The sequence below is a fragment of the Oncorhynchus tshawytscha genome, linkage group LG02 (assembly GCF_018296145.1).
Source record: "Oncorhynchus tshawytscha isolate Ot180627B linkage group LG02, Otsh_v2.0, whole genome shotgun sequence".
NCBI lineage: Eukaryota > Metazoa > Chordata > Actinopteri > Salmoniformes > Salmonidae > Oncorhynchus > Oncorhynchus tshawytscha.
In genome coordinates, this window is record NC_056430.1 from 22,631,439 (window position 1) to 22,651,007 (window position 19,569).

At 43.2% G+C, this 19,569-nt stretch overlaps 1 protein-coding gene across 3 annotated transcripts in view; it reads right to left on the reverse strand.

The window, feature by feature from the left end:
* Positions 1-1,005: 1,005 nt before the first annotated feature.
* LOC112219321 (FYVE, RhoGEF and PH domain-containing protein 5) overlaps positions 1,006-19,569 on the reverse strand; it is a 58,561-nt gene continuing 39,997 nt past the window's right edge. For 2 of the 3 annotated variants that reach the window (XM_042295453.1, XM_042295451.1), the window contains exons 8-20: positions 9,430-9,520; positions 9,209-9,259; positions 8,912-8,970; positions 6,602-6,673; positions 6,333-6,401; positions 4,274-4,357; positions 4,055-4,134; positions 3,829-3,925; positions 3,451-3,588; positions 2,993-3,232; positions 2,746-2,874; positions 2,232-2,386; positions 1,006-2,158 (exon numbers count right to left, since the gene is read on the reverse strand). In XM_042295453.1, coding sequence (XP_042151387.1) covers positions 2,122-2,158; positions 2,232-2,386; positions 2,746-2,874; positions 2,993-3,232; positions 3,451-3,588; positions 3,829-3,925; positions 4,055-4,134; positions 4,274-4,357; positions 6,333-6,401; positions 6,602-6,673; positions 8,912-8,970; positions 9,209-9,259; positions 9,430-9,520 — 1,302 coding nt within the window. In that variant the 3' untranslated portion in view covers positions 1,006-2,121. The remainder of the gene's footprint in view (positions 2,159-2,231; positions 2,387-2,745; positions 2,875-2,992; positions 3,233-3,450; positions 3,589-3,828; positions 3,926-4,054; positions 4,135-4,273; positions 4,358-6,332; positions 6,402-6,601; positions 6,674-8,911; positions 8,971-9,208; positions 9,260-9,429; positions 9,521-19,569) is intronic. The other variant, XM_042295452.1, reaches the window with a different exon arrangement.

The following is a 19,569-nucleotide window of genomic DNA, read 5'->3' on the forward strand; positions in this document are numbered from 1 at the left end:
TCTAATGTGATAGACCATCTGACTGGACAGGAAATAGAAAACATCTAATGTGATAGACCATATGACTGGACAGGAAATAGAAAACATCTAATGTGATAGACCATATGACTGGACAGGAAATAGAAAACATCTAATGTGATAGACCATATGACTGGACAGGAAATAGAAAACATCTAATGTGATAGACCATCTGACTGGACAGGAAATAGAAAACATCTAATGTGATAGACCATCTGACTGGACAGGAAATAGAAAACATCTAATGTGATAGACCATATGACTGGACAGGAAATAGAAAACATCTAATGTGATAGACCATCTGACTGGACAGGAAATAGAAAACATCTAATGTGATAGACCATATGACTGGACAGGAAATAGAAAACATCTAATGTGATAGACCATATGACTGGACAGGAAATAGAAAACATCTAATGTGAAAGACCATATGACTGGACAGGAAATAGAAAACATCTAATGTGAAAGACCATCTGACTGGACAGGAAATAGAAAACATCTAATGTGAAAGACCATATGACTGGACAGGAAATAGAAAACATCTAATGTGATAGACCATATGACTGGACAGGAAATAGAAAACATCTAATGTGATAGACCATATGACTGGACAGGAAATAGAAAACATCTAATGTGATAGACCATATGACTGGACAGGAAATAGAAAACATCTAATGTGATAGACCATATGACTGGACAGGAAATAGAAAACATCTAATGTGATAGACCATATGACTGGACAGAAAATAGAAAACATCTAATGTGATAGACCATATGACTGGACAGGAAATAGAAAACATCTAATGTGATAGACCATATGACTGGACAGGAAATAGAAAACATCTAATGTGATAGACCATATGACTGGACAGGAAATAGAAACCATCTAATGTGATAGACCATATGACTGGACAGGAAATAGAAAACATCTAATGTGATAGACCATATGACTGGACAGGAAATAGAAAACATCAACTGAATGTTAAATGTGTTTTCTGTCAGGTATTTTAATTAGTTCAACAACCACCAAGCTACTGCAAAATATAGTTCAATTACTAGTTAAACTACATGCAGTTCACAACTCCCCAAAACGGATGAATTATCATTTGAATGAATGATAAGAAGGATAATAACGTCACGTCAGGCACATTCTTTCAGCCATAACACACTGCATTCAAGTGGAGACTATTGGCCCATAAAAATGTAGTCACCCGTTTAAAAATGTTTAAAAACTGTACATTCAGCTATGAAATATACTTCAAAATGATGTTTTGTTGAATAATACTAATACTGTCTGTAACATTTCACATTCTGTCATTGTTATTACAGGTGTAAAGGTTACACCTACGGTGTAAAATAAGTACGTTTACATAGAGTACAGAAAATACATTGGGCATTGATGTAACATCATGTAATAACATTTCTGTACAAATAGTTATTATATCTCACTTCAAAATATGGGAATTGAATATTACACTATATATTCCAAATATGACATGACTCTTATATGTTCTCATACAATACATAAGCTGTTCATATTAACTTGGTATTGTTTAAACAGCATCAAAAAGCCTATGATATCAAAAACAAAACCCATACCAAGTTGTTCTATGTACATACACATCCATGGTAGAAAAGGAGTGTCAGAAAGTAAAGATAAGTCTGTGAATGTACATGGCACTGGAGACTGTCAATGGAAAAAGTTGTAAAAACACATTGTCTATGAGCTTTCAGACATAGGAGCGGAATTTGTGGCATGTTGTGGCATGCAGTATACTCATCTGAGAGGTTTTCACCTTAGAGACTCCCAAGCAGTAACCTCACGCTTGGATGTTTGCCCCACACAGAGTCTGCATGATCTTCTTTCTGCCTGTAGATGGCATCCATGTCAAAGATGCTCTTGCACAGAGACGTGTATTCTTCCAGAGTGAGAATTGGTCCAGTGCATTAAGGGATGGATTATAAGAATGATATTCAATGTCCAAGAGAAAATAAGTTTTCATAGATATTCCATTTAGGCATTGTGAGGGACAGCTATAAACCAGGACAGAGAGCGTAGGTAGGTGATGCACAGCAGGGTCAGTCTGTGCAGACAGGCAGATGTTATAACACTGTGGCCTCCTCCATGGCATTGACCCACCTGTGAAACACAAGTGAACTACATGAACACCATGGACCTGTGTGTGTGTGCGTGTGTGTGTATTTATCCTGACCTGCGGGCAGTGTGCTGGTCATCTGCTCTAAAGGTGTAGTATAGAGTCTTCTTGTGGTAGAGCTGAAACACGTTGAAGCTCTCCTCACCCTCTGGCCTCTCTGTCAGCTTCACTGTGAAACCCTGCAGGGGCAGACTCTCACATGCCACCTTGTCCTGTGTTGAGAGAGAGAGAGAGAGAGAGAGATTCATAAGGGACAAGTCACATATTCAGCTGTATATACCAATGATATTTGTAAAACATTCTGAGAAGCATGGAAACTAACTGCTCAATTGTATTCATGAGTTCAGTTGTTCATGATACTGCTTGTTCAAAATGGTAGCTACAAAGCTTGATACAAAAACACACAATAAACAGTACAAAACAAAGAAAGAGAAAGAGAGCACAGAGAGACTATGTAGAAGCTTTTAAGAGAGTCAAGTATAGTATAGGCATAATGTGAGTATATTAAGGGTGTGTGTGTGTGTATGTGTCTCTGTTTGGGGCTGGTGTGGGAGACTCTGTGCCCCCTCACCTCACGTGCTGTGAAGGTGTAGAGCACCTTGTCTTTGAGGATGAACCACAGCCTCTTCCACTTCCTCTTGCTCTTCTTACGCCGTTGCAGGCTGCCACTCATGGCCGAGTCCTCAGCCCTCAATGCCACCTGTAACAAAGACTCACAGGTCAACGCCAGGAAGTTAGCAGGGTCTACCATAGCTGCCTGCATCAGTGCAGAACGTCATGACTACAAAGATGGGACAAATGTGATGAATATTGCAGACCTGGTTGAGAGGGGAGGTGCTCTTCCTGCTTCTCCACAGGCTTGGGGGCTGTAGGCTCTGGAACACAGCTGAGAGGGGCCGACTGGCCCTGTGGGTGCAGGGGCTGGAGTTACCACACGCCCCTGAGATACTGACTCCTATCTTCCTGAGCTCAGCGTAGCAATGGTCACACACTTTGGCCATTCTGTCTTTGAGGTACTTCAGAGGATACCTGTTCCTGGAGCAGGCACGACACACAACCTGGGTTTGGATAGAGAGAGAGAACAGGTATGAGAGTGGAGAGAGAGGGGTGATCCGGGGAGTGTTAAAGCATAGGTAGACAGCGACTTTCTGGCAGGATAATGTAAAACAGTGGGTTAGGCTGGGGTCAGGATGTTGTCCTGTAACAGCAGTGTGAGTGCGGGGTCCTAAAGCAGCAGTAGGAGTGAGGGACGCCTACAGTAAGGTGTGTGTCTCACCTTCCCACAGGCGTTGCAGTGGTGGCGTCTCAGGGTCAAGCTGAAGTCAGAGGTACAGTTCATACACATCATCACATGAGACACGGGCACCAGCACTGGAGCTGCCTCCCCCAGGGCCATCCACAGCTTCTCACGTCCCTGCATGGGGAAACGACATTACCACAACGTTACCACATTTTCACAACAACGTCACCGCAACGGTACAACAACATTACCTCAATGTTACGACAGCGCTACGACAATGTTACAATAACATAACAACAATGTTACAATAACATTAACCTTATTTGCATTTCATACATTTCACACGTAAAATGTTATACAAGTGAGCTTCAATGGTATGTCCTGTACTGAGTCATTCAGGGGTGAACTCATTACCTCACTGCAGGGGCCACCAAAAGTACACAGGCCTGCAGCATGGTCTGCTATGGCCCGACTCAGTGTGTGGAACCAGTCCTCCCTCTCTCCACAGGAGCTAGGGACACAGAAACAGATATGTGTTGAGGCTGTACACATAATTATACATATGTACATAAATACTGTATCTAACCAATGGACAAGCCTTGTACAAAGCCCCAGACAGGTGTCCTCTGCTTTCACTCACCTGGCTGACAAGGTGATGGTGACGTCAGACACCTCGATCCTCAGGGCATTGAGCACGTTGTCTATGACAGGTATACTGACCTGGGAGAACAGGACACACAGCACAACATAGCACATTCAGCACACAGTGAGCACACACACACACACAAAACACGACAGAGCCAGAGGTCAGGGGTGAAGGGTCAGGGAAGGTCATCTCTGTAGGAGGGGGAGGACTCACCTTCATCCCAGACAGATAGAGAGTGTTCTTCAGCCTGTATTTACCATCCTGCTGAGGGTAGGTGTACAGCATCATGTCATTCATCTAGTGGAGACAGAAGCAGATGTTACAATCATAGCTTATTGTTTGCATGGAAAGCCTGACTGCCAGCCTGAAATGTATATCTCATTTAAATATCTGGCTAGTGTAGTTCTGTTGCCACAGGGGGGCACTATAAGCTTTTGCAATTCATGGGGAATCTCCTGAGTTGCACAAAAACAGCTTTGGATTTCCATATTATTCACATGTTTACCCCTCAAACCAGACATTCCCATGTAACACACAGCAAAGGCTACATGATAAAAAGTCACCAATGTTTATTTGCTCATCACACCCAATATACTGTAATCCTCAGAACTTCAGCCTATTATGTTAAAGGGCCTTATTTAGAGTGGGACAGAAGTGGTGACATCATTGGTCACACATAATGTTTGCTCTAAACCTGCGTGGCCCATAAGGCAGCATCCAGGAATTCTCTGCCCGTTCCCAGCTGCTCTGAGAGCATGCCTGATCTGGATGGAGGCTCTGAGAGCATGCCTGATCTGGATGGAGGCTCTGAGAGCATGCCTGATCTGGATGGAGGCTCTGAGAGCATGCCTGATCTGGATGGAGGCTCTGAGAGCATGCTTGATCTGGATGGAGGCTCTGAGAGCATGCCTGATCTGGATGGAGGCTCTGAGAGCATGCCTGATCTGGATGGAGGCTCTGGAACCAGCCACCACAACAACAACACAAGCTCAGCAGGGACAAAACAGGATGTGACCCTACAGTCCTGACTGTGACCTCTAGTGGTGCTCACACTGCAGGCCTATGCCACCCTGCCTCAGGCTCACACACTCACTCTCAGTAGCAAACTCACCACATACAGATTGCTCAAAATGACCCCAGGCAAGAGATGTGTACCAAGTACAACCTATAAACTCCATTTTGACCATGCATTAGATGCCCAACTACAACACATTCACTTTCCCAACACGTTTCTCTTCCTCTCTTCTGCTTCAAGTAGAAGAGAGGAAGACAGTGTGACAGTACCTCTCTCTTCTCCATCTTCCCCTAATCCCTTCCTTCACTCATGTCTCTCTCCTCTCTAAGACTCCCCTTTGGTTACCATGACAGTGCCTTGATGGTTGTTGAGGGCTGTTCCTCAGTTTCACTAAGTGAGTGATGGCTTTCATCCTCTCTGTTTGGACTTTCCTTAAAGGCCTATATATTATACCTCCTTCCCCTTTCCAGCCATCTACTCCAGAGGAGCTACCCAGTCACTCACACACACATCAGTCTCAACCATCACTCATAAACAACCCAGTTTAGAGAGACACATGGAGAGAGAGACATGAATACACTAGGAAAGTGAAGAAGCAGAGAAAGAAAATAGCTCCTCAATGGGCCTTTCTCCCTCTCATCTCCCATCTCTCTGATTCCTATTCTCTCTTTCTTGAATTGTTCAGATGATTTGTGTTTAAAGTGTTATTGTCTATACTACTGTGTGTGCATGTGTGTGTCTGTGTGTGTGTTTGACTGCTGAAGAAACAACTGAATTTCACAATATATTAATGTTACATTAATAATTCCTACACTTTTCTTCTGGTCCATCTACTTCCTTAAGACTGTGTTTTTATGTCTCCCCCCCATCCAACAGAGTGTCTGGCCTTCACAGCCCTGTCAGTCCCCTCTCTGCACAGGAAGCCAGCATCCAGTAACCCACACCAAACATCCTGTGAGTAAGCAGGGCCCTCGAAAACAAGCCCTGAGAGAGGGAGGTCCCTGGCTGGGTGTGGTGGGGCCCTGTAGCCTTGTCCTCCTGCCTCCCAATACATTCTGCCTCTCTAGGCCTCCCTGCTTTGCAACTCTCTGCCTCGCCATGTCTCCCTCTATATCTGATTGCCTCTACCAGCCTGGACGACACCCCACCCTTCTATGATCAGAATAACCACCATGTGTGAAACTGAAATATTAGATAGTGAAAGTTATAGTTCTAATGATACAAGGAGAGCATAGTAGTTAGACAGGTAGTAGTTACCAGAAACAGGTGTCTGGGCTGTCTGCTTTTCCTCGACACTTTCCTTAGTGTGCCTTCCTTCACAAACAGCTGCAAACACACAGAGAAACAAAGACGATGTTAGCAAGAGGGGCTGCCTATACTGTAGTATCACTGGGCTTTTAGTTCCTGTGTGGGAATCCTAGTAGGCCACGGTCTGAGATTGCTATTATTCACTGTTTATGTTATGTTTGTGGAACAGAGTAACACTGTCCAGAGATGGAGAGGAGAGAGAGGCAGACTGATCTCACCCTTCCTGGCTTGAGTAGATCTCTCTTGCCTCTGACACTGTACTCAATGTGGACCAGCCGCAGCAAGTTCTCCTGTGTGTCAGAGAGAAAGGGCGAGAGAGAGACAAAGATAGGAGAGTGAGAGATGAGGGATTTTCCTGTGAGAGATGGAGAAAGAAAGAAACTCTCCTTGTCTGTTTGTGAATGAGAAGGAAGGTGGCGGAAAGGGATGTGCTGCTGGAAGCTGAAGGGAGTGGAGCAGATAGAGGGATCCTAAAGGGGGTGGAGCAGATAGAGGGATCAAAAAGGGGGTGGAGCAGATAGAGGGATCAAAAAGGGGGTGGAGCAGATAGAGGGATCAAAAGGGGGTGGGGCAGATAGAGGGATCCTAAAGGGGGTGGGGCAGATAGAGGGATCCTGAAGGGGGTGGGGCAGATAGAGGGATCCTGAAGGGGGTGGGGCAGATAGAGGAATCCCGTGTGTGTGTGACGGGGAGGGGAAGGAGATAGTGAAGAGGATTCGTGGAGGTAGTCAGTGTGTGTTTGAGTAAGAGAGGGAGAGAAAGAGGGAAAAAAGAGAGATGAGAAACGGGAGAAATGGTAAGGATTATGTGAGAGATGGAGAGATGGTAAGGATTATGGGAGAGATGCTAAGGATTATGTGAGAGACGGAGAGATGGTAAGTATTATGTGAGAGACGGGAGAGATGGTAAGGATTATGTGAGAGACAGGAGAGATGGTAAGGATTATGTGAGAGACGGAGAGATGGTAAGGATTATGTGAGAGACGAGAGAGATGGTAAGGATTATGTGAGAGACGAGAGAGATGGTAAGGATTATGTGAGAGACGGGAGGGATGGTAAGGACTATGTGAGAGACGGAGAGATGGTTAGGATTATGTGAGAGACGGAGAGATGGTAAGGATTATGTGAGAGACGAGAGAGATGGTAAGGATTATGTGAGAGACAGGAGGGATGGTAAGAATTATGGGAGAGATGCTAAGGATTATGTGAGAGACGGAGAGATGGTAGGGATTATGTGAGAGACGGAGAGATGGTAAGTATTATGTGAGAGACGGGAGAGATGGTAAGGATTATGTGAGAGACGAAGAGATGGTAAGGATTATGTGAGAGACGGGAGAGATGGTAAGGATTATGTGAGAGACGGGAGAGATGGTAAGGATTATGTGAGAGAGGGAGAGATGGTAAGGATTATGTGAGAGACGGGAGAGATGGTAAGGATTATGTGAGAGAGGGAGAGATGGTAAGGATTATGTGAGAGACAGGAGGGATGGTAAGGATTATGTGAGAGATGGAGAGATGGTAAGGATTATGTGAGAGTCGGAGAGATGGTCAGGATTATGTGAGAGAGGGAGAGATGGTAAGGATTATGTGAGAGACAGGAGAGATGGTAAGGATTATGTGAGAGACAGGAGAGATTGTAAGGATTATGTGAGAGACGGAGAGATGGTAAGGATTATGTGAGAGACGGGAGAGATGGTAAGGATTATGTGAGAGACGGGAGAGATGGTAAGGATTATGTGAGAGACGGGAGAGATGGTAAGGATTATGTGAGAGAGGGAGAGATGGTAAGGATTATGTGAGAGACAGGAGAGATGGTAAGGATTATGTGAGAGACAGGAGGGATGGTAAGGATTATGTGAGAGACAGAGAGATGGTAAGGATTATGTGAGAGATGGGAGAGATGGTAAGGATTCTGTGAGAGACGGGAGAGATGGTAAGGATTCTGTGAGAGACAGGAGGGATGGTAAGGATTATGTGAGAGACAGAGAGATGGTAAGGATTATGTGAGAAATGGGAGAGATGGTAAGGATTCTGTGAGAGACGGGAGAGATGGTAAGGATTCTGTGAGAGACAGGAGAGATGGTAAGGATTATGTGAGAGACAGGAGGGATGGTAAGGATTATGTGAGAGATGGGAGAGATGGTAAGGATTCTGTGAGAGAAGGGAGAGATGATCTGTTTCAGGATGATCTATGTGAGGGCGTTTGTGTGTTTCAAAATATACGTCATGTCTTCTCTCACACTGCACCCTTTGTTACGATGCAACTGGGATCTTTTGATGACATCATCTTTCCTCACCCTCTCATTAATCAATAGGCAACAGAGCCCAGTGAAAGTAAAGAGACAGGCGTCTCCAATATCATTGACGTGGTTTCACTCACAATAGTGTTGTCATCCAGAATGAAGAAGGATTTACACAGGGAAAACCTGAAATCTGAGCTGTCATGTATACCACGAGCAAACACTTGAATGAACAAATGTACACAGTAGTCTGAAATAAATACAGAAACACCCATACACACTGACATACCCCTTGCTTGAGATTGTCATTAGCCTGGTCTGCCACCTCTGACACGATTACTAAGGCAGCTGAAGCAGAGAATGGAGAGAGAAACAGAATGGGTTAATGCACATCAATATGCTGGGAGTATACACAGCCTTGTTTGTCCCGAACAACTATCCTCTGATATTATATCTAACAGCCTGTGTGTGTGTGTGTGTGTGTGTGTGTGTGTGTGTGTGTGTGTGTGTGTGTGTGTGTGTGTGTGTGTGAAGAAACAACTGAATTGTTAAAGTATATTGGAGAGTCTACAGAGTAAGACTATACCTTGTGTATCCTCATATTCTTTAGAATCAGGGGAAAGGTTGTTTAAGTAATCTAGAAAAAATGATGGCACAGACAAATTAGTCAAAAACATAAACTGGTTAATAAGGTGTAGAATGCCAAATACTGAAACACTATTCAAGGTGGAGAGCCATGATAGGGTATGCACATGAAGTTAGTATTACAATATTGCAATAGTACATCATGAGGTGAGTATAGGGTACCTGTGAGCAGCATGCGGTACTGGAGGACTCTCACAATGACCTGCTGCAGCTGATGCCGCAGTGGGAACTGAGGTCCATCTGGGCCCTGCTTCTGAACACATAAACACATTGTCAGGTTAATACATGCTCGCGTTCTTAACTGTTGTCGTGGAAATTTCCTTAATTACCAAATGATGAGAGAGCAAATCACACACAAGTCAGAGTTATGCTTAATCTTCACCTTTAATAATAATTAAGCTTTTGCAATAGCATTTTGACTTTCAACAGTTCAGTATCTCTAATGAAAAGTTGAGAGTGCTCAACATAATGGCAAATGGGTTCCTTTATAGCAAAGATCCACCCCCCCCCTAGACGACATGACAAACCACAGGTCTTAGGAACTTACACAAAGAAAGACTTTACTTCAGAGGAATATCCCCTAGTCAGACAGAGTTGGCTATAAATTATCGTTCAGTTTGGTCTCCTAAACAAAGCTCTTATCTCGTCCTTGGTACAAAATGGTACCAAGACATTACCCCCACCCTATGATATATATCAAATTGTCATTTAGATACAACCAATTCTAAATACAACCAATCCTGGACAAATTCATGGAGAGGAGAGTGACCCTATAGGTCAACAAAGAGGGCGCATAGAATGATTCCAGACACTGCCATCCTCCTTTCCCCGATGGGAAAAGTAGGGAGTGACTGGCACACAGACACAGTGGAGCAAAAGAGCAAAAGATATGTTTACACATGATGACCCCTTGACCTCTCCCCTCTCTGCGGCCCATGCAACTTAGTCTTGACATAGAACAGATAACTGCCACTGGCCACCACTATAGTACAACAAAATACATTCTTATGAGAAATAACTCATAAGCATATGATGAATATAAAACATCTAATCTATGTTACCCACCAATTCTGATTATTCCCCAACACTGTGGAACATACACACACACAGATACATAAACACACAACCTCACACAAGCACATAGATAATACAATGCACACACTACTCTGCCTAAGTGACCTCGGGTTCAAATGTCATAGATGAAAAAGGGAATGCTTATATAACCTTGCTAGAACGTTTGACCACCAACCTGACCTCTGAACCGACCCTATTCTTCTGCCCTATGGAATTACTTAAGGGGAGAAGGGAGAAAAAGACAATAAGAGAAAGATTGTTTTTAAATCCATCAGGGGATAATTGTGTCTGACAGATCTGTATTCCCAGTCCCAGAGGTCTATAATACAGAGGACCCAGTGCACTCCTAGAAAAAAGGGTCCCAAAATGATTATTCGGTTGTCCCAAAAGCAGAACCCTTTTTGGTTCCAGGTACAAAGAACCCTTTAAGTTCCAGGTAGAACTCCTTTGGGTTCCACATAGAATCCTATGTGTAAAGGGTTCTACCTGGAAACCAAAAAGGGTTCTTCAAAGGGTTATTGTATGGGATCAGCCGAATAACCTTTTTAGGTTCTAGATAGCACCTTTTTTCTAAGAGTGTGGGAGCAGGTACACACATCAGCACTGACTGAAGATCCTCCTAATCCAATAGAGCCCCGTTCCTCATTGGAGAGGGAGAGAGAACACCCCACGGGACTGAGACAACCATCCCTTAATTTACACTGGGTGACTGTGGAACACACACATGCACACAAGACTCACGCATACCTATGCACACACATGCACCGGGCTGGTGAGATAATATTGCTTACCCTGTAAAAGGGAGAATTAGGAGCCAACACACACCTTTGGCTTCATCATCAGAGATGGAGCCTTGAAGAGGCAGAACAACAATTTGGAAGCAGGATTCTAGTGTCAACCCCCCCTCTAATCAGCTAAATTCTCTTTCGCTCTGTTTCACTCTCCCTCTCTTTTATTCCACTCCCTCTCTCTCTAAAGGCCCTTTCCAGGATTATCTCTATCAACATAGCAGCCTGCTTAGGAGACTGATGGTCTGGATTTGGTAGGGCTCCAGTCCTCTCTGTCATAATAACCAACAGAGGACATGGAAATCAGATTATATCCCAGAGAAATAGAACTGGAGTCAATGTAAGCAACCTAATCTATGATCCTTTAACTGTTAGCTCTGAGGGTATTGTCAGCAATAATCATATGCCCATATAATTGAATTTCACTGTTTGCACTGAAACTGTCTGCCTTTAGGAAGAAGCCCACTGTGGGCAGCCCATTGGCTTAAATGTCACTGACATGTCTACCTCGGATCAGCCTCTCAGAATAGCACCAAAAACAAGCAAGCGAACCATAACCCATATTAACATATGTAGCGTGAGGAACAAGTTTCATGAAATTGACAACTTACTGATATCAGAAAATATTCATATTCTGGCCATCTCTGAAACACATTTAGACCATTCCTTTGATAATGCAGTAGTATCTATACATGTACATGGTTGTAGAGCATACAGGAAAGATACACATGGAAATGGAGGAGGTGTTCCAACAGTGTGTATGTCCAGTGTCAGATTCCTGGTAGGCTGAGAGAGGATCTCATGTCAGATGATATAGAAGTAATATGGCTACAGGTTGATCTGCCTCACCTAAAGCCTTTTCTCATAGGAAGTTGTTATAGACCACTGAGTGCTAAAAGTCAGTATTTGGACTATATGTGTGAAATGCTAGATAATGTATGTGATTTCAACAGAGAGATATCTTTTCTGGATGCCCTAAATATTGACTGGTTGTCATCAAGCTGTCCACTAAAAAATAAGCTTTAAGCTATAACTGACGCCTGCAATCTGGTTCAGGTTATCAGTCAACCTACCAGGGTATTTCCAAACAGAACAGGAGCTAAATCATCCACATGTATTGATCACATCTTTACTAATGCTGCAGAAATCTGCTCTGAAGCATTATCCAAATCCATCAGATGTAGGGATCCTAATATAATATCTAGAAAAAACAACGTTCCAAAGACTGGACCTAAAATTGTGCATAAGTGATCATACAAGAGGTTTTTCAATAATACCTATGTTGAATGTTTGTTGAGCTGATGTGTTTAATGAGGAACAACCTGACGCAGCACTTGAAGCATTAATGTAACTGCTTCTTCTGGTTACTGATGGGCATGCACCCATTAAGAAACGGACTGTTAGAATTGCAAAACACCCATGAATAGATTCATTGAAAAACTGTATGGCTGAGAGGGATGAGGCAAAGGGAATAGGAAATAATTCTGACATCACAGCAGACTGGCAAACATACAGTAAATTGAAAAATCACATAACTAAACTAAACAAAAAGAAGAAGAAACTATACTATGGACCAAAGATAAATTATATAAAGAATGACAGTAAAAAGCTCTGGAGTACTTTAAATGAATTTCTAGGCAAAAAAGGTAAATCTGCTCCATCCTTCATTGAGGCAGATTGCTTGTTCCTCACAAAACCCTTTGATATTGCCAACCACTTTAATAACTTTTTTGTTTTCAAGACATGGAAAACAACAAAACGCTGAGCCTTCATATTCATGCATAACGGACCAAATAATGAAAGTATTGTAGTTCTGAGTTCCGCAATGTGGGTGTGGAAGTGGTGAAAAAATGGTTGCTATCAATAAATAAGGACAAGCCACCTGGTACTGATAAACTGGATGGTACATTTCTGAGGTTAGTAGCAGAACACATTGCCACTCCTGTTTTCCACATCTTCAATTTAAGCCTAGAAAACAGTGTGTTCCCTCAGGTCTGGAGGGAGGCAAAGGTCATTCCGCTGCCCAAGAGTAGCAGAGCACCCTTTAATGGTTCAAACAGACGACCAATCAGCCTGTCACCAGCGCTTAGCAAACTTTAGGAAAAAAATGGTGTTTGACCAAATACAAAGTTATTTTACAGAAAACAAATTAACAACAGACTTTCAGCATGCTTATAGGGAAGGGCACTCAACATGCTCGGCACTGACACAAATGACTGATGATTGGCTGAAAGAAATTGATAGTAAGAACATTGTGGGAGATGTTTTGTTAGACTTCAGTGCAGCTTTTGATAGCTTTGATCATAACCTATTGCTGAGAAAATGTAGGTGTTATGGATTTTCAATCTCTGCCTTATCATGGATTGAGAGTTACCTATCTAATTGAACACAGAGGGTTTTCTTTAATGGAAGCCTCTCTAATGCAAATTCAGTTGAGTGTGGTGTACTGCAGGGCAGCTGGCTAGGGCCATTATTGTTTTAATTAATGACAAGATGGCGACTGGCAAGTTCGGCATGGTGGCAGCACTTTTACTTTATGTGTTTGTGTTAAATGTTACTGGAAATAATTGCATCTGCAATTTAGATGAAAGAATAGTACATTCTCAGCAACTTCTCAGTCATGCAAACACTTTTGATGGCATCCAGCACTTTGGATTTGGAAGGAATGTTAAACACCAAACTTTCATAGCACCTTGGCACAAACCAAAATGATCATTGAAAGCCAGTCTGAAATCTCAAATTAATGGTGGAGATCTTATAATAACTCTATGCCTTCTCTTATCGGGTGATATCCATCAATGCCCTGGACCTCACTTTATCACAAACCCCATCAAACGGCCTATGTACCCAGGCTCCTCTTGTGAACGGTGGATAACGAGTAACAGCAAAACTTTGGTATGTTTGGAATGTGCGCAGTGGATTCATTTAAAATGCAGCGATTCTAGCTTTGGGCATGGGGTCAATGAAGCTTACCGTTGCTGTCTGTGTGCTGTACCCGTGGGGCGTGTGAGCATTGAAGTTGGAGTAGGAACAGAGGACTTACCGAGGGTGGAGAGTGCACCGGAGGAGGGGGGGTCCACAGCGGAGCGGAGGCCACCAGAGGTGAGTGACGGGGGACACGGTGGTGAGGACGATGGAGTAGCACCTGGGGAGGGGTGCTCCGTGGCAACAGAGAGGCCACCGGAGGCAGTGCAGTGGGAAGATGGCAGTGCAGTGGGAAGATGGCAGCGCAGTGGGAGGCGAGTTACAAGTGGATCGGGAATTCAATGAGGCCTTTGGGGAGAAGGGCTTACATTTTGTGCACTTCAACGCCGAAGCCTACTACCAAAGATCGATGAGATACGCCTGTTAGTTTGCAAATCAGAGGTGGGTGTCTTATGTTTTACTGAGACATAGTTGGATACATCTTTTTGTGACTGAGAAATTGAGATAGATTGAGGTAATTACTCTGTTGTCAGGAAGGATCGGAATCGGAACGGTGGGGGGATATGTGCGTTTGTAAGATCAGACATTGCTTTTAACGTCAGATCAGATTTAAACGCTAATCTGGAGATTGTCTGGCTGGATATCTGCCTTCCCAAAACCAAGCCGATTTGGTTGGGGGTGTGTTATAGGCCGCCCAAGCAGAATGCATTCTATGAAGGTTTTGAAATTGTGTTGTCAAACTGTAATGATTCCCTGTTGAAGGAAATAATTTTGTTAGGGGATTTCAATACTGATGTCTGCAAAAAGAATAGCCCAACCCACAATGTATTTATGCGCTTTTGTAGATCACTTGCTCTGACCCAAATGATAAAATATCCCACCAGGATATGTGAAACAGTGCAAAGTACAATTTACTTAATATTGGTGTCTGATAAATCTAAAATATCACAGTGTAGAGTAATAGTCTATGGAATCAGTGATCATTTCATTACATTTTGGAGAGGATTTTTAAAGATATATTTAAGTGTCACAAAACCGTTAGAATCAGAGGACTCAAAAAATGCTGTGTTGAAAAGTTTAGGCAGGAAGTGGGAAAATTGACTGGTCACCTGTGCTAGATAGTGTAGGGGTAGACAGTGCCTGGGAAGTCTTTAAATGTAGATTACTTGATGTTGTGAATGTGATGGCTCCCATTAGACTGGTCAGGGTAAAGTAGAGATCTAGCCCTTGGTTAAATCATGAGATTCTAGAATATATCCAAGCAAGGAATTTAAAAAAATTAAGAATTAAAAAATGCTCAAGAGCAACATGATTTTGTCCTATATAAACGTCACAGAAATGAAGCACAGAGCAGGATGGATGAAGCTAAGAGGGGTTACTTTGCTGAGGAAATAATTGAGAAAAAAAGTCCCTAAAAAGATTTGGAAATCATTTAAGGAACTAGGCTGTAGTAGTACTACCAAAAACAAACTAAACAGTATTGGACAGAACATCAGGGGGGAGATGGTACAGTTGAAGTCGTAAGTTTACATACACTTAGGTTGGAGTCATTAAAACTCATTTTTCAACCTCTCCACAAATTTCTTGTTAACAAACTACAGTTTTGGCAAGTCAGTTAGGACATCTACTTTGTGCATGACACAAGTAATTTTTCCAACAATTGTTTACAGACAGATTATTTCACTTATAATTCACTGTATCACAATTCCAGTGGGTCAGAAGTTTACATACACTTACATACGCAAGAAAGAAGCCACTGCTCCAAAACCGCCATAAAAAGCATGCAATAAAATGCTAATTAATTACTTAAAAATCATACAATGTGATGTTCTGGATTTTTGTTTTAAATTCCGTCTATCAAAGTTGAAGTGTACCTATGATAAAAATTACAGACCTCTATATGCTTTGTAAGTAGGAAAACCTGCAAAATCGGCAGTGTATCAAATACTTGTTCTCCCCACTGTAGGTCTGTAACAGTTTGGGTCTAGAGTGTCACCCCCTTTGAAGAGGGGGATGACCGCGGCAGCCTTCCAATCTTTAGGGATCTCGGACGAAACGAAAGAGAGGTTGAACAGGCTGGTAATAGGGGTTGCAACAATGGCGGCGGATAGTTTTAGAAAGAGAGGGTCCAGATTGTCTAGTCCAGCTGATTTGTACGGGTCCAGGTTTTGCAGCTCTTTCAGAACATCTGTAATGTGGATTTGGGTGAAGGAGAAGCTGGGGAGGCTTGGGCGAGTAGCTGCGGGGGGGCGGAGCTGTTGGCTGATTTGTGTGAGATGGGGAGGGCATCTATCTTAGATTGTAGGACTGCTGGGGTGTTAAGCATATCCCAGTTTAGGTCACCTAACAGAACGAATTCTGAAGCTATATGGGGGGCGATCAATTCACAAATGGTGTCCAGGGCACAGCTGGAGGCTGTCTCCTTTGGCAGTTCTATCTATCTAGCCTGCTAGCATGCGGGCGACGCGGTGTCTAAGTTAGTAGCCCGGGGCTAGTAGAAACGTCTGCTCCGAAGTCCGACAGAGGCCGGTTGAAGGCACAGCGGATGGAGTATTCATCGGCAGACCAGTCGTGGTGGTGCGGCGGAGCGCCGTGTTGACAAAGGATCCAAGCCAGATGGCGAAAGAGGTTTTGTAGTTGTAGTAATTTAGTTTGCTAGCCGAGAGATGCGCCTGTCTCACGGCTAACTGGTGCTAGCTTCGGGGCAGGGGCGTTAGCCACTACAGCCACTCGGTAGCAGCGGTGATCCGGTGCCAAGGTACAGAGCTTACGGCAAGGATCCGGTGGAGTAGTGGGTTCTAGCCGTGTTTGGGTGGAGTCCGGGTGAACAACTGAGTAGGCTGGGAGTTGGGCCTCAGGAATAGCTTCGGTACTGGGTAACTCGGTGGGTGCTAGCTAGCTGTGAAGATCAGGAGTAATGGTCCAGGGATTACGGCAGGAATCCGGCGATGTAGTGGAGAGACAGTCCGATACTGGTAGACTGGCGAGTATTATCCAGGTTGAAAAAAAAAGGTCTGGTATCTGTGTGTAGAAGGTAAAGGCCGCTAGCAGTGGCTAACAATGACTAAATATCTTGTAGCTAATTAGCTGGTTAGCTTCTGATGGCTAGGTGGTTCTCTAAAAATTAAAAATAATAGCGGTTCCGTATCACATTGGGTGAGGCAGGTTACCTGAAGGTATAATTGAATTAAAATGGAAAAGAGATTGAAAATAAAATTGAAATATATACACAAAAAAATATGAAAAATACAGAAGTACACGAGAGGACGAACAAAACACGTCTGCACTGCTACGCCATCTTGGAAACAAGCTAATATTATACCTCTGTATAAGAAGGGGATAAAGTCTGACCCTGGGAATTATAGGCCTGTATCTATCCTCTGTGTAACATCAAAGATCCTGGAGAGAGTTGTACATGAGCAAAATGTATGAATATGTTAACAAACAGGGTCTAATGTATGATTTTCAGTCGGGTTTTAGAGAAACATACTCCACTGATTCATGTCTACTTTACTTGACTGACTTCATCAGCTAAGAGATTGATGAGGGACATCTCTGTGGAATGGTACTGCTTGACCTACAGAAGGCCTTTGATACAATTAACCACTGTCTCCTAATCTCCAAACTGGAGGCACTGGGATTAAGTAGTATTCCTCTAGGCTGGGTAAAGTCCTATTTATCAGGAAGGGAGCAAGTAGTAGAGGTTAATGGTTCACTGTCTCAGGCAAAACTAATGAGTTGTGGCATTCCGCAGGGTAGTGTGCTTGGGCCTTTGCTGTTTTTATTGTATATTAATGATATGAAAGATGCTTGTTCTTGCCATCTTTTTCTTTATGCGGATGACTCTACACTTCTGCTGTCTCACAAAAGTAAAACTATGTTGGAGAGCATACTTAGCACAGAGCTTACTAACATTAGCAAATGGCTTGGAGATAATAAGCTATCTCTGCACTTAGGGAAAACTGAAGCAATTAGTTTTGGATCCAGACCTAAGTTCAGTAGTTCCTCTGAAATTAGTGTGGAATTAGGGGGCGATGTGCTGACTACTAAAACTTCTGTTAGCAACTTGGGATGTATCCTAGATGGAAGCTTGGGAGGTGTGAGCATGGCCAATAAAGTGCTAGGGAAGGTTAATGCTTTTGGCTAGAAAGTCCAAGCTGCTTGATAAGGACTCCATGAGTGCTAGCTACTGCCCTCATTCAATGCCATTTTGACTATGGTAGTACTTCCTGGTTTGGGGGCTTATCTAAACTTATGAAGGGGAAGCTCCAGATATTTTTATTTTACCTTTATTTAACTAGGCAAGTCAATTAAGAACAAATTCATATTTTCAATGACGGCCCAGGAACAGTGGGTTAACTGCCTTGTTCAGGGGCAGAACGACAGATTTTTACATTGTCAGCTCAGGGATTCAATCTTGCAACCTTTCAGTTACAAGTCCAACGCTCTAACCACTAGGCTACCTGCCGCCCCAGAGAGGACATAGTTTTTATGGGCAGAGGCAACTCATAGCCCAGAATAAGCAGATCAGGGATGTATTGAAGGAGAGATCACATACAGACATAGGCAGGAGCTGCTTTCAGGAACTAAACTGGCTGCCTGTTGAGGCTAGGGTGTCCCAGATTAGACAAGGTTTGGTTTACAGGAGTATTTATGGTCCTGCGCCCAGATATCTGATTACTTTCCTCGTGTTAGGGATGCACACTATCACAGCACCACATCAGGTGTTGCTGATGAGTGCTTATACAGGTTCAGGAGTAATGTTGGGAAAGGTACTTTCTTGTATACTGGAGCCTCAGAATGGAATGAGTTGCTTCTGCCCATAAAAACAACTTCCTCTCTGGGCAGCTTTAAAAATAAAGTAAAAATATGTTTGATGTCCTCTGTGCCCATATGTATAACCCCTATGATGTAACTGGAATGATGAGATAGATGTTTTTCTTCTCTGTTTTTGTTTTATTATTTCACTGTGTTCAATCTTGTTTAGCCATCTTGTCTCAAGAGGACCACAATGGAAATAGGTCCCAGACCTCAGTGTTATGTCAATAACATGTATGTCAATCTCTCTTGGCTCTAAGTTGAGGAGAGCTTGACTGCATCACTACTGGTCTTTGTGCGAGGTGTTGAAGGTACCGAACCATCTGTTCAAGCAGTTGGCACACAGTTCAGACACTCATCGGTAGAAGACAAGACATGCAATCAGCAGTCTCTTCATAGTCCCCAGCTCCAGAAGAGAGGCAGGGAAATGCACAGTATTAAATAGAGCCATGACTACATGGAAATCTCAGCCACCCCAGGTAACTCAAGCTAGCAATAAAAACAGATGAAAAAAACAGATAAAAGAACACCTTACGGCACAACGAGGACTGTGAAGAGACAGACATTTTGATACATGTTGTACTGTATTATGCATTTTAATATATAGGAGGGTGACCTTGCACGAGCCTTGGCTAGTGTGACCCGGAACGGCTCATAGGGCAGGAGCCATCTACTGTTTCTGAAGCATGAGGCAGAG